A 14,756-nucleotide genomic window follows, 5' to 3' on the forward strand; every position below is an offset into this window, starting at 1 on the left:
CGGTCAACATCTGTGGGGCAGGGTTTGGGTTCTCCTGCAACAGGCACCAGGAAGCGAGTGCAGAAATCCAGCGGCCCGTGCACTGAAGCTAAGTGAGAAGCTATGAGCAAATAACACCAGTCATCTATCATTCTGAACTGTCCACCTATTCACTTCCCTGTGCCATTCATAGCACTGATTACAAGCTATAAAGCTCTATATGACAGAGACCCAATTAAATTGGATATTGCTTGCTAGCCTTTCTCCATCACTCCACTGTGCCTGGGGAGAGCCCTTCGCAGCCAGTCAGAGGGTATTCTCGATGGGAGCCCGCGCCTTGGGATCTCCATCACTCCAGAAGCCGAGTTAAACAACACCCAGGTAACCATACCACCTCGGGGAAGCAGTGCGAGTGTGGCTGGCTGGGCTTCAGGATGAAAAGCTGGATTTTATAATTGACTTTTGGACACATCCACTATCGATGTGACCGGCAATGGAGGCAGCAATATAGATCTGGAGACGGAAGCAGGATTTCTCCAGAGTCTCCCCCCGGCGTTTGCAGCTAACAGCCGCGGGGGCGAGGGCTGCGCTCCTGATCGCTGCAACGTGACTGGAAGCGGATCTACATAATGTTTGTTTCTAAAGGACGTTTCATAAGCATGATTTACTCGTCTTTATAATCGGAGGCAAACAATATAACAAAATTAACTTCAAAACGCATAAGAGCTTCGGCTTGCAACTTTGTATCTTTTTCTTTTTAATAGCAACTAAAATGCCTGAGCTGTCACTTTTATCTTGTTTATGAAATATTCATACCCAGCTTTCTTGCTGCCAACATCCTAGGGACACCCTTGGAAAAGAAAATTATGTATTAAAGGGCTTACCCCAGAGAGGGAAAGTTCTAATGAAATGTTAGCAGAGCAGTTTCAAACTTGAGCAAGACCCACATTCGGCTAAGGCTATTCCAGCTGATTATTAACTAATCTATCTGCATTTCCAAAGTCCCCTATCCTCTGCGGTACCTACCCTCGGCTTCCAGTTTGAGAATTAAACGGATATCTAATAGCGAAAATGTGCTGAGGAAAACAAACAGACCTATCAGGAAATACTAATTCACGCCACACGCGTCCCAGCGCCCGCCCTGAAAAATGCTTTTCTGCTCTGAACTGCTGACTTGTTTGGTGCTCCTCTTAGGCAGAGACAGAAGCTTAATACAAAAAAGGGATGCAGGCTGGGCACCCGGCGTCCACCCTGCATATCACTGCCGTGGTGCAGTGCCAACACAATGGGGAAGGGGGAAATGGCCAAAATGGGTTGCAGCGTCCCCCCCAAAAGCCCATTCTCCCCAACCTTTGAGTTTGCGGTAACCAAACGGCAGACTGGAAGCCAGCGTTACACTTCAGGGTGCTAGAGACCGAGTCCGAACGCGGCACTAAAGACACAGCGCCTGCTGTCCTAGATGGGTAAGGAAGAGCTGCAGAGGCAGGCCCCTCACCATCCTCTCCTCTCCGCCAGCCCCCTCCATAGCGAGTCCGTCCTGACCATTCTCTCGATAAGCTTCTTCCACAGCATGCCGTCGGATGTCACTCGGTACCACTCCTTACACACCAGCTCGGCGGCGCATAACGACTTGGCATCCAGGTACGACAGGATGTTCTCGGCGATGTGATCCAATCCCCGAGCTGGGAAGGGGGAAAAAAAAAAGAACGAGGGTATTAGTCACTAGGCAGACCCTCCTTGCATGCCACGAAGGTGTACGGTCTTCCCTACCGTTGCCTATCCAGACTTCTGTATGCCAACCTGGACAAAAGGTACGGGAGGGTATTAGCTGCTAAGTTCAGAAACAAACACGTTCTCCCAACTTCTTTTGGATAAAACACAACAAGACATTAAAAATAATAAAGAATCCAAGAAGTCATTCCAATCTATTTCTATGGGTTAGCACTAGGGGGAGATTCTACGGATGGCATTTCCAACTCAGCGATGCAGCCCCCAAAATATCTCTATATTAGGACCATTTCTCATCTCGCTGCTACAGCTGTTCTTGTGTTCCAACGGCTCAAAAGCTGTTTTTGCTAAAGAAGTAGCTTTTAAATGTAATGAAGAAAAAAATATATATATTCCCAATGTGTACCCTGAAGGGTAGTGGTACTTTTAGACATGGGGGAGGGAAAGATATGCAGATGCACGGGGGGAGATATAGTGAAGGAGAGAGAGACTGAAGGGAGTGAAGCAGGTTTGCTGGTATCATTTATTTCTGTGGGTGGAGAAAGACATGCACCCAAACAGTATAATTTGCAATTATTTCCTAACGTGAAAACCAGAAGAGTTGCTTTGTGTTTCAACAACGCTGGAGCAAAATGCGAGACAAGGGAGTGAAAAACGAGAGGACCAATACGGCTGCAACCTGGATACCTGACAAATGAAAGGACGCTGGACCTGACAGATATATAACAGGATAAGGCTGAGATACAGTCTGGGGGGAAGGGGCTCGGCTTGTACTGCTTAAACCGGATGAGTTCAAAATTCACTACCACCCACTCACGCCTAATCGGCAGAAAGACCTCAGAGGAATCAGGCATCTACAAAACAGGATGTTGCACTAATAAAGCTGCTCTTGGCCGCTGTCCTAATTCACAAGTGAGACGGCCACCATCAGAAGGTTGTTTCTCCTCGCAGGTCACATTTCAGAGGCTTTATGGAGACCACAGTTAAGCGAACCCGCCATCCCCCGGGCATCGAGCCCTGCCCGAGAAAAGACCAAGCATGGCAGATTGGCATGACACGCAAATTCCATCTGCTCCATAATGAAAACCCCTACACATCCGGTGTGGGATCAAATACTTCTTTTCTTACTCTTAAAAGCCCAGCCTCAAAGATGGAGCTCCGCTCGTTAGCAATGCTGGAGGAGGAAGCAGTAAATGCATTTTGACGGGCTGAGTCACATGCCTCTCCTTCTGCAGATGGAGAGAGGCGCACGTCAGCTGATTCTGACCCGACTCCAGTGCTCTTCTCTTTGCTCGCTAAGAATCTCCCAATCAGCTCCTCGTGCGTGCAAACGAGATCCTGAAGCCTGGCTCGCTCTGTCTTCTTTCGCCCCTTTTCTGAAAATCCTCAACTTTGAAATAGCTTTAAAACACAGCTGTTTGCAGAGAAACAACTGGGCGGCAGGCTGTGCTTGATTCTCTACTGCCGAGCACTTGAGGGACGGGCAAACAGGGGCACCAGATGCCAGAAGGAGAAAGAGGCCCACCATCTCTTGTCTATGGAGGGGCAAAGTCTCATGACCATACAATTTTAAATACACTTACAGCTTTTACATAAAACTTCAAAGGAAGTGTTTGTAAAAGAAACTGGGCTGGCAGCTCTGGGGGCTGCAGTCCTCTATTTAATCAACAGAGCGGTGCAGAATGGACAATCTCCCCCAACTCTGGTCACTTCTCCCAACGCATCACAACCCTCCTTAGGTAGACTCCTTTCCAGGGACCAAAGGTGAATTGGGGCTGCACTCCCGTGGCCTGAAGTCTCCAGCGAGATGGGAGACGTATTCAAGCGCACCGCATGGCGCTTGTCCCATGCCCACCCCTGTGGAGGAGTCTGAGATTTGCTGGAATTTGGCTTGAGGAAAAGGAGGAAGGAGCACAGAAGTGGTCTTATAGCGAGCAAATTCTGTTTTCAGCAAGTGGCATGGTTACAAATTGAATTGGCTAATTCTCGTTTCCAAAAAAGGGCATAACTCATTTTAGAGCATCAGCAGCAGAGCTTCAAAGACAAAAAATGTCTTTTACCAAATCATCTGATAAATTCACATGAAATGCAATTAACGTCTCACGGTGCCAGAGCCACTTCTCTTTCATTTTAGCGCCGGTTTAATAAAGACCGTGGCAAAGAAGTGGGTGTTTTCCTTGAGTTCAAAGAACACCTCTCACTTATTTCAGACATAAAACCCTTGTGAGAGAAATGCATGTATTGTATATGAATTATGTAAGTGTTCCCAGAGATTTGAGGTTTTTGGGTCAGGACTTCAGGGACAGAGATAAGGTGGTTTGAATTGCACAGAATCTGAACTCTTTCAGGGTATCGGTGGTACGTGGGGGTGTTTTTTTTGGATGGTGAGCTGAGAGAGATCGGAAGTGGAACAGGGATTTAATTTCTAAGCATTTTAGCATTTCTGTTTCAGAAGAAGCTACGCAGCGTGTGAGCTTGGGTTTATTTCAGATAACCCGACACAGCCACGATTTCAGGTTAACACATTTTCTTTCCTCTCCAGAGCATTTCCTGGGATTTCTGAAAGCGGTTACCAACTGTCCAGAGACAAAAGTGATCACCATTCTTGCGAGCTGCCCAGAGACGAACCAACCTCCTTCGCAGGCAGCCTCCTAGATCCTCACTTTCCTCTCTCCTTCCGGGAAACCCTTCCCTGCCCCTGAGGTGGCCTGTCTGCTCCTGCACCTCTAAAGAGACCCGACATCTGTTCAACTCTTTGCTGCTCGCTTCCCACCTTAAGGCCATGTGCACTTTGCAAACGTGCAAATGGATGCATAAGGATTATTTAAACGCACAGCTCCCTAACAGTTGCTTAAATACTTAAATGTCATTCACAAGAGTGAGGGTTGTAGCTGTGCTGGTCCAAAGACATAGGCAGACAAGGTTCTTTGGGCAAAGATGATATCTTTTATTAGACCAACTACGTGAGTTGGTCTAATATATCACCCTTACCCAAAGAACCTTGTCTACCTAAATGCCATTCAGCTATAGAAAGGTGCTTCCTACCTGCTAAAAGGCGCATCTCTGTCACGCAAAGGATGTGCAATAAAGAACATGGATGAGCAGTGGGTTACGGAGACATTTCAAAATCCCTCTGAAGCTACTTCAGTTATTGGCCCAGCTTTTTTCTAGAAAAAGGTAGCTGCGATGAGCTGTGTGTGTGAAATAGGAGGTGAAGAAGCCTTCGTTTGATGGAATGGGCCTGAGAAAAGACTGAAAACCTTATGCTTCAATCAGGAACTGTATTGTGACTATAACAATGGAGAAGTTGCTCGTTGCTCCCTACATTTAGGTAATCGAACACTTCCGCAGGTTCCAGTGCTACTCTGGTCCACTGCTAATCTCCTCCAACCTCTCGCTAGCAGGGTAGTAAAGCATCAGAAGAGGCTCCCCAGAGAGGATGTGGCATCTCCATCCTTGGAGGTGTTTAAGACCTGGGTAGACAAAGCCTTGGCTGGGACGGTGTAGTTGGGGCTGGTCCTGCTTGGAGCAGGGGGTTGGACTAGATGTGACCTCCTGAGGTCCCTTCCAACCCTCATTTTCTGTTATTCTACAAAATAACGCAGTGCAAGTGCTTACAAGAACTGAGATGCTACTGAGATGCTTTTTTTTGCCTTCCAAGTCTACAATAGCCATTTGATTACTGGGCACAATGAGATTATAAAATCCGGAGAGTTTACATATTTAACTTCATAGCAAGGCTCCCACGATACTTTTATTCTTTGTAAGTGCAATTAAAACCACATTTTTCCATTATCATCTCATGTTGACAAATCCATTTGGAAGAAGTCAAATGCTTGGGGTGAAGAAGCAACACAGGCCCAAGCAGCTCTCGCCTGGACAAACACAGTGCGAGAGGAATTATTCCAAATGATCTTTTCCTTCAACTAAGGGCAAGTCTACCTGGTGCAAAGCATTGCAGAGATATCCCAGCCAGCCTGGGTACCTGAAATAAAACAGCTGGGTTCGCATGGCACTCTGGCTGGGTTAATCTACCCTGCTTCTCATCAAGGCTAAAAAGACGGAGCCGAGTGATGTGCTAACATGGCTATCTCGGTTGTGGCACCCTAGCAGGTCACGTGCAACATAACCACTCTCTAGGAGCCCAGTGACAAAGGCTGCAGCACCCTGCCGGTCCACCAAACCCCCAAAACCAAACAACTGGAATTGCAATTTGCTGCCTCCCCTGAAGGCATGATTCAACGGACTGAGAGCGGGGCTGAAAGCCAGGAACTCGTGGGTTCTGGATAAGGTCCTGTCACATAAACTCAAGCAGGTCACTGATCTGTCAGCATCTCAGAGTCCTCATATGACAAAACCTGTACCTACCTTGCAGGGGCAATGATACACCTGTCTGTACAGTGCTTTCATCCTGCTAGCTACTTCAGGGACCCCCATTCAACACAGCACCTGACCACAAATGAAGGTCGATACCTCTTCGGATCACAGGCAAGTAGGGCTAGAAGGGGCCTTACAAGTTCATCTGGTGCAGCCCCTGCTCACAGCAGGTTCATCCCTGCCGAAACCATCCCAGGGAAGTGTCTAACCTGCTTTTGAAAGTTTCCGAGGATGGAGAGCCCACAACTTCTCCAGGCAGCCTGCTCCAGTGCCTGACTGCCTGCAAAGTCAGACGGTTCCTCCAAATGTCCCACCTCAATTGCCCCTGCTGCAGCTATAGGCCATTGCTCCTAGGCCTGTTCCCTGTGGTTAAAAAGAAACCCAACTCCGTCCTCTCTGTAATCACCCTTCAGGTATTTGAAAACTGTTATCCAAATATTCAGATAAAAGGCAATACAGAGGTGTGAAATATCGATAAATTAAGACTTCCACTGTCCCCTATGGCCAAAGAGAAACCCATTTCCATCCTCTCTGCAGTCACCCTTCAGGTATTTGAAAACTGTTATCAAAATCTACAGATGAAAGGCAATACAGAGAGAGGTGCAAAATATCGATAGATTAACACTTCCACTTATTATTCAGCTATATTTTCTTCACTGGGGGCAACTAGTAGACTCGAATCAGTGGCTACAGGAAAAGATTATTAATGAGGGGTCCATTCTGAATGGAAAAGAAAAGCTCCAAGAGACACCAAAGATAAGGGGCAGTTCAAATGTTTAAAAGTTTTGTTATTCAGGCATACATCAGAAGCCCAGCCACGTGCTCTGTTCCTTGTGATGTACGCCCTTGACATACAGGCAAGATCTACAGCGTATTTCAATCACAGCAGGAGAAGTACTGCATGAAATATTACTACTGCTTTGCACTCCTACAGAGCCTTTCACTCAAGGACCTGCCACTTGCTTTGCAAAACATCTCCCAGGAGAAAATTCGCCAGCCGGGGAGGCCCAGTATCAAAGGGAGCCAAATGGCACGGCTCTTTCAAAGACAAGATGGAGAGTCCTTCCCCCAGTCCTGCAGGAATACCTGGTAGCGCTGTGATGAAGTCCCTCTGTAACATGGGCTTGAGGTACGAGTTGATATGTCCATGTTGGTAATGACACATCTGCGAGATGAGATGCTCCACAAACTCCACCTGGTCGGACTCGGACCACTGCTCAAAATACTTGACACAGAGCTCCTTCTCCTTCTCATAGCTCGCGGACAGCTTCCTTTGCTTGGGCACAATCATACTGGAAGTGCCATTGGCAAGTTTTGTCTGGGAAAGGAAAAAAGGAAACACATGAAATGAACCTTGGGCTACTTCATCATCTTTTTTTTGGAAGACAACAGAAGGAAAAAACATTCCTGTGCGTGAAGCTGGCTGAGTCTGCATATCCCATTTGCTGCTGTCAGTCTGCAAGCGGCCACAGACGCCTGTAACCCTTGGAGGACAGTACAGCTGTTCGCGGTGGAGCCGCACACAAAGGACGATGATGAGATGGGAAGACAAGAGTGGCAGCTCAATACAAACAAATTTTAGTTACATTTTTCAGCCAACAAAGTGCAGACAGATTTCTAATTTACCATTATCCGCTACTTCAATGCACCACAGAAGCCTGCATTTATATTTTGTTCCTTCTCTAAAGTATTTGCTTCAGGGCTACAATGGACCACTGCTACAATTAATAGAAAATGCACAAGATAGATAAGAGGAAACTGCATAGCGATAGTTTTGGGTAGACAGTATATATGGCAAAATGCGTTAAAACGCCCCAAACATTTGGTGCTCACCTACACTTCACGCAAAGGCAGCAGAAAGGTTTTAGTTTTTGATTCTGCTATTAATCTTGCCAGAAGGGCTCAGCACAGTCTGATTTTGAAGAAGGGCTCTAGGGACATGACAAAAGTGACACTTCATTCCATCGCTTAACGGCAGGAAGGTGAAGTTTTGCTTTTCAATGATTTAACGAGAACAAAAGTGGGAGTGCTGCACTAGAAGTACATCCCCTGTCCCTAGCAAAATTAACTATTACCTGGGAAGCCTATGCTTTCCCACGCTGATTAGCAAGCTGCTTTTATTTAATGCTAAATAAAGGAAATGGCCATCCTTTTTTTAGGATCCTATTACCCAACTGAAAAAAGAATAAGCTAAAAATAAAATGCTACAGGCTTACATTCCATCAAGACTAGTTTTAAAGGCACGCTGTAAAGATGCCACGTCCCACAGAACCTCGTTAATGCTCGTTCTGCTAATATGCAAACTTGATCATTCTGGCTGCAACCATGAGGTCTTGCCCAGCATCCCAGCAAAGATTTGGCAGACAGTGCCGTTAAGGGCAGTTCGGACTAGCAGGTCCTTTCTTTTACAGGACGCAGGACTGCATTTGCTACTCCACTATGAATTATCAAAAGAAGATGAAGAATGCTTTACGTTCAAAAGCTTGTCTAACTTTAGCCCAACTACACAGGTGCTCCAATAAAAGACCTCACCCCAAGAAATCCTTGCCTTTCCCATACTTTCTGGACCATCACGGCTACATCACCCTTACAAATTAAAAACAAAATTGCACCTGTCCTAATAAATAAAGCAAGTATTTGATGATGGAATATTATTTCTGTTTCCCTTACGTGCCAATTGACAATGCGAGGGGCAGGGATGTGTGTGGGCGATGTGCTTAATTGGACCAATGGCAGAGGTGGGAGAGATTTTAGCTTTTGGGCATAAATTTCCTTTCCTCAGACTGGGTACCCTCTTGCAAACGTCCTGGATCATCATGGCTACTTCGCCACTCCAACACTGCCAAACCACAGCGTGCCGTTCCAGTGTCAACGCAATCAGGGATATTTTAGTAAATTAAAAAAACCCTCTATTTTACATGGACATTACAATATATTTACTTACTGAAGAGAAAGGTATGGATTATCTCATGTCACAGACTGTTAAGTTATTTGCTAAAAGGTCTTTGGGATTAAAAACACAAGCAATCCTAGCCTGCAGGCGCGGGCTCCAGTCGCTCATTCCCAACCCACCAAAATGGTGTAATTTAACACGCTGCATTATCAAATAGGGGGGCATACTACATTTAAGACATGCACAAAGGTCCATCATTTGCTGCCACATTTTATTCTTGAAGCACAAAGCATAAATGCTGTTCCTGCATCAGCTGCCAGCATCGCTCGCAGAAATGGCTGGACAGACCTTCTGATGGAAAACTGCCGTAGTAAGTACGGCTCTTTTTAACAAAATGTGATTTCTGGTTCTGTACTAGGGTTCGAATGATCTCTGATTGCTTGAGACCATAGCAGGATACCAGACCATCACTGCTAAGTTTTGTTGCTCAAGCAAGCCAATTAGCAGCATTCACTTTAGTTTTCTGCCCCACGTCCCCCAGAACGGACCTAAGACCCCTCAAATGCGGGGCACGTTTCTGGAAGTATTCAGTAAGGATGCAGTGCAGATGGGGAACGGCTGATGCCGGAGCTACAACTGCTCTCATTCGGTGGTCACTTAAACAACACTGATCACAGCGACCCATAAGTGAGCATGTGGGGGGGGAGGAAAGAGACACCGTCTAACTGGGCCATCTATTTATACCGAGTCTGCTGACATTACAAAGGCGACTGTGGGAATGAGCTCCTTGGTGTGAAAGGTTGGGTTTTTCCTGGCACGCAGTCCATTGCTGGCATAAAATGATTAAGGATGGACAGTACTGAACCGTCAGCCTCGAGGGACTTTGTGGTCGGTTTTATGGCAGTTGAGCTATTTGCAAAACAGAAAAGCCCATGAAACGCTGGATTAAGGTGGTTGATGAATGGGGTACTTTACAAGCCGATCTCATTTCATTTCTCATTTCATTTGCTGCACCGGTGATCTTACAGCGGGGCTGTCTAAACACGGCGCGTTTCTCTACCTACGCTTTCGGCCTCTGAGAAGTGCAAAATGGGAGGGAGCAGGGCCTACAAGCTGCGCTGCGTGGGACATGAATTTGGGCACATACAGATCTTTCCCTGACAGGGAGAAGCTCATACTCACAGCCTGAATCCATGTGGCCATACGTCCACCGGAGGGAGGGCCAAGCGTCCCCCCAACCTGGAACTTAGCAGTCGCCCCCCACCCCACAACTCACTTTACCTTGACCCAAACTTTCCACTGTTCTCTTAACCTGCCCCCTAGATCTGCCAAAATCCCACCTCCCAGGCCTGGGTACCAGAGAGGCAGCGCCGCTGCAAAACCATGCCGTGGTTTTGGGGCACAACTCATGCCAATTGTGACCCCAAAGCTGGTTTTGAATGGGGATGAAAGAGCATGTGGTCCAACAGTCAGAGCTGTTCTGGAAGTCAAACCCTGGCCCAATCATAGAAAATTAGGGTTGGAAGGGACCTCAGGGTCATCCCAGCTGCTGGCTCTGCCTAGTGCCGGCCTCTCCACGAGAAGTGGTGGACAAGTCTACAGTGAGATTAACTGGATGGGCGGCAGAGTCGCTTCTGACCTCTGCACGAGTCCACACCACGGCTTCCCCTCTCACACATACGCACTATAAGAAGCGACGGGCTGTAGGTGAGAAAAGTGCAAAAATTTCCAAGTGAAGCCTTTAAAAAAAAAAAAATCCACTAGTGTCCAGGTGAAAAAGCCCAGTTATTAAAACCTATCAAGCAGCTGTACTATTACAGAGCATGTGGGGGTCCCGGTCACTAGCAGGGGGAGAGCTGATTTGGTTTTCTGAGAAACCCCGATGCCTCCCCATCACCTGTATCCCACGGCCTCCACTTCGCAGTGTAATACCAGTGGCACTGGCTGGAGCATTCAACACTTTCCTCTTCTGGTACAATCACCGGGCCCCTCTGATAGAGGCAGAGCTGTCAAACATGGGGCACATAAAACAAAGTTAAATATTCATGCTAAAGCGCAACCCAGAAGAGACTATTAGCCCACCGTCTCTGTTATTTGTGGGGATGAAGATGTATTAGCTGCCGCGCTAACAGAAGTAACTGCAAGCCACAGGCATCCAACGCAATCACAGCATTGTTATGCATGAAAAAACCTCTCGGTATGGCAGACGAGAGCGCCCAAACTTAGCCCTCTTGCAACAGGCTGCAGCCCTCTTCTTTTTTTACCCCCACTGCCCAAGGTCACACATGGAGGCACGACTCATGAAGATGACAGAAGCCATCGGCCACTGCTTTGGTTTGAACCCAGCAGACGTGCTTGCTGGGACCTGTAGTCCGAGTAGTCGTGCGCTGGATTGGCACAGACGTATGTCGGCATTACTGGTTTTGAGTTGCTTTGATCGGAGCTGAGCGTAGCACTCCGTGTGAAGACATGCTAGCCGCTGCTCGTCTGACTTCATGAGACCAGACAGATGTTTTCTGGTAAAGGTGACCATAAGCAGAGGTCTGTAATCGCAAGGCCATCTAAGAACACGAAGGGACCTTAATCTGAATGAAGACTTGACAGTTATAAGAAGGGGCAAGACCTGGGTGCCGGTCAACTTAGGCTGGATCTAGCCATACTGATAGGTCTGTGGTGTAACATGGTTGGACTACAAACGCAACTGGGTTTATTCCCGTTGCGCACACAGGGTTTCAAGCTGTTTCCAGAAAACAGGAAAAAGCAAGACCCAGCAGGGCTCTTGGTTCCTAGAAAAGTCACCGGTGTTTTCCCATCCGCACCAGCAGCTAGAAGAGTTGTGACACGGTTGTTCCCTCTCCCTGGCAAAGAATCGGGTCAGGTACCTCTTCGCGGTGTAGACATACTTAGACCAAACGACCTTTCTGGTCCCTCCTATTCTGCAAAGCGTAGGTAAGTTTGACCCCTGCCCCTCTCGCCCCCACCACCGGGCCTACCAGAAATGCATCTCCAGCCGATTCAAAGTGATGAGAAGCCCGTAAGCTTCTTGAGTGTCTCCACAACCAAAAGGGAAGGACCTGGCATGCAACACTAACCCATGACCAATGTGTCCTTATTGCCCTCTTCTGTCCCCACATCCCCACCAGGGCCACAGGATTTCTGGTTGCGACTCGTGTACCTTGTGGTGCTTCGTAGCAGCTGCCTCACTTCACCACCTACTTGCACAACCAAGGCTGGTTAAATCACTGATCTAGACAGAGCCACCTTAACAGGATTTTTGGATGGGTCCTAGTGAAGGGGAGTGGAAAAAAAAAAAAAAAAGGACATAATGTTTAATTATAAGAAATGATTGAAATAGGCACAGACATACCCCGGGTGCCTCTGCACTGCAGCAAACTCTAAACTTGTTATCGTTAATGGTTTAAATTTCACTGTGCTAATCATTTCAGGACACAAGCCTTTCTTGATAATCTAATGAATTATTCCAACATCCTTCAGCAAAAAAAATCCTCCATGACAGCACTAATTACAAGACGTTTTCCCAGTGCTTATGTAAAATATGACAGAGCAGCAGCTTAGGGAATTGCAGAAAACTGCTTCTAATTTCCACTGAGAAGCTGACAAACACCTCTCTTTCATCTCTCCCAGCTCTCAAGTAAGATTTAACTTTCTCATTTAGTTAATTACCGAGTGAGGATCATCATTTTCCCGGATCGGAGCGGCACAGAGCCTTTATCGTGTTAACTTGTGAACTTGATCGATGGCTGCTGCTAAAACTTAATAACTTCACCCCCCTGGCAAATTGTAAGATAAATATAATAGGAGAAACTCTGACAGTAAAAACCTGCCAGAAATGAGCACTGTGTTTATGTTTCTTTGCAGGCAGCAAAAAAACAACCGACAGCTTATTACTGGGTGCGTGTTACTTATATTTAAAAGACTCCAGGCAGTTAACTTCCTGCGTACTGCTCAAACTTTACTTGCAAGATAAAAGATGCTGGGGAAAAGCCAAGGTAGTGGCAAGACAGAGAAGGGGACCGGCGAGGTGAGGGCAGAGATGGAGAAATGCAGCAAACGCTGAAAAAAAAAGTCCCAGTCAAGGGCGCAGTTGTGGTTAAAACATCTGGGGAGCCCGCGCATGACCTGGAGTTTAGCAGCAGTGCAAAAGATGCTCCAAAATTCAGGCAGGCATGGTTCTTTGGGAAATTAAAGATGCGATATTGTTTATCTTTAAGATGTGGTATCTATTATTAAAGATGTGACAGCTATTATTTTTATTTTTATCTTTTATTATAGTTGGAAAAAACGTTCTTTGCAAGCTTTTCGGCACAAACGCCCTTCTTCAGGCAGGGGGAGAAAGGCGTTTGTGCTCGAAAGCTTGCGAAGAGCAATTTTTCCAACTATTTAGTTGGTTTAGTAAAAGATATCACATCTACCCAAAGAAACTTGCCTGCTCATGTCCTTAGACCAACATGTGTAGAGCCAACAACCCCTTCAAAATTCGGGAGCATGTCACAGCAGCAGGTGTCACAGCCTCCATGGCTGTAGATCTGGAAAGCCACCGTCAGCTGAACACCTCCAGCACAGCCGACTTTTCAGGATGTCTTGTGTGACAATGAAGCCATCTGCCGCCCAGCCGCCGCGCCACGCACCGGAGCAATGGAAATGGGGAGGCCTGGCCTGGAAGTGCCCTCATCTCCCACCTTGTCCCTAAATAAGCAATAAATCCAGCTCGCTAAAACTGCACGGGGAAGGGGGCTGGCTGCTTGGATGGTGCACAACGCAGCCAGCAGGCTCAGTGGCTTCTCTCTTCCTCTGTGGGGCTGTAATTTCCCAGGTATGAGAGATGGCTTACCCTGAGAGCTGGAACAGAGGAAGCGCAACGGCATATCTCCAGCTGGCTGAAGAGCTTCATGGTTTCAAGGAGCTGGAAGGAAGATGCCTGCAAGCCTACAGTATAACACGGACGTGCCTGGGCTCTGACAGACCTCAATTATTGCCTTTCTGATGCAACGAACAGGGGTTTTCTGAAGGGCGGGAGGCAGTCCAGTCCACAGGGAACGAGTCTCTATTGCAAAAGCATCCCCCCTCCCCATCTAGGAAGGCTTGGCACAAAGACCTGAGATCCAAAGAGCCACATGGCCTGAATGACAGCACAAGGGGAGCCTATGCCACATTTTTCCCTTTTGTTAGGTGAACTTGTCTTTTTTCTTCCCAAGGTTTGACTCAGAGCTACAGCGCGAGGCCATTAAACAACTCAGTCCATTTACTTTTATTTTAAAAGCTCCGTTTAGAAGCTACCCATTTCTAGCTGCCTTCATCTCGCGGAGCCGCTTCTACGAGGTTAACCATGGGTTTCGCACGTCTATGGACTTCCTCGCTCTGTGCTGAATGCCGGCTTCCACGCTGCAAAGCGCACCAAAACATTTTAAGGACCCAACGCAGCCCAGGAGCAGAATCATCATCAATCACATCCGAGAGTGAAAGGAAAGCACCATGAAAGAAGTCAAGATGCTATTACTGTTTATTTCCAAGTGGAAATTCAAAAAAAAACCAACGCCCGCAAAACAGAAATGAACGGCCCCCTGGATACCCAAAGAGGGAACCGCATTGCCTGCGCTGAGTCGCTAGCTGCTTGCCCACATCCGGACTCTAATTACACTACACTGCAGCCGGCTTGATAGGGGGAAAAAATGATACGTCTAGATGGAAAGGTCAATGGAATTATGCTGGAGACGGCAGACCAGGCTACCGTGCTTCACAAAGTCCTGTGGGGCCCACC

The 14,756-nt window shown here is 47.2% G+C and overlaps 1 protein-coding gene across 2 annotated transcripts in view; it reads right to left on the reverse strand.

Moving 5' to 3' along the window:
- LOC102381867 (F-box/WD repeat-containing protein 1A) overlaps window positions 1-13,943 on the reverse strand; it is a 43,081-nt gene extending 29,138 nt beyond the window's left edge. For both annotated transcript variants that reach the window (XM_025195265.1, XM_025195264.1), the window contains exons 1-3: window positions 13,830-13,943; window positions 7,171-7,402; window positions 1,475-1,661 (exon numbers count right to left, since the gene is read on the reverse strand). In XM_025195265.1, the coding sequence (XP_025051050.1) occupies window positions 1,475-1,661; window positions 7,171-7,402; window positions 13,830-13,889 (479 nt within the window). In that variant the 5' untranslated portion in view covers window positions 13,890-13,943. The remainder of the gene's footprint in view (window positions 1-1,474; window positions 1,662-7,170; window positions 7,403-13,829) is intronic.
- Between the last annotated feature and the right edge of the window lie 813 nt (window positions 13,944-14,756).

This window comes from Alligator sinensis, unplaced genomic scaffold (assembly GCF_000455745.1).
Source record: "Alligator sinensis unplaced genomic scaffold, ASM45574v1 scaffold859_2, whole genome shotgun sequence".
Taxonomy (NCBI): domain Eukaryota; kingdom Metazoa; phylum Chordata; order Crocodylia; family Alligatoridae; genus Alligator; species Alligator sinensis.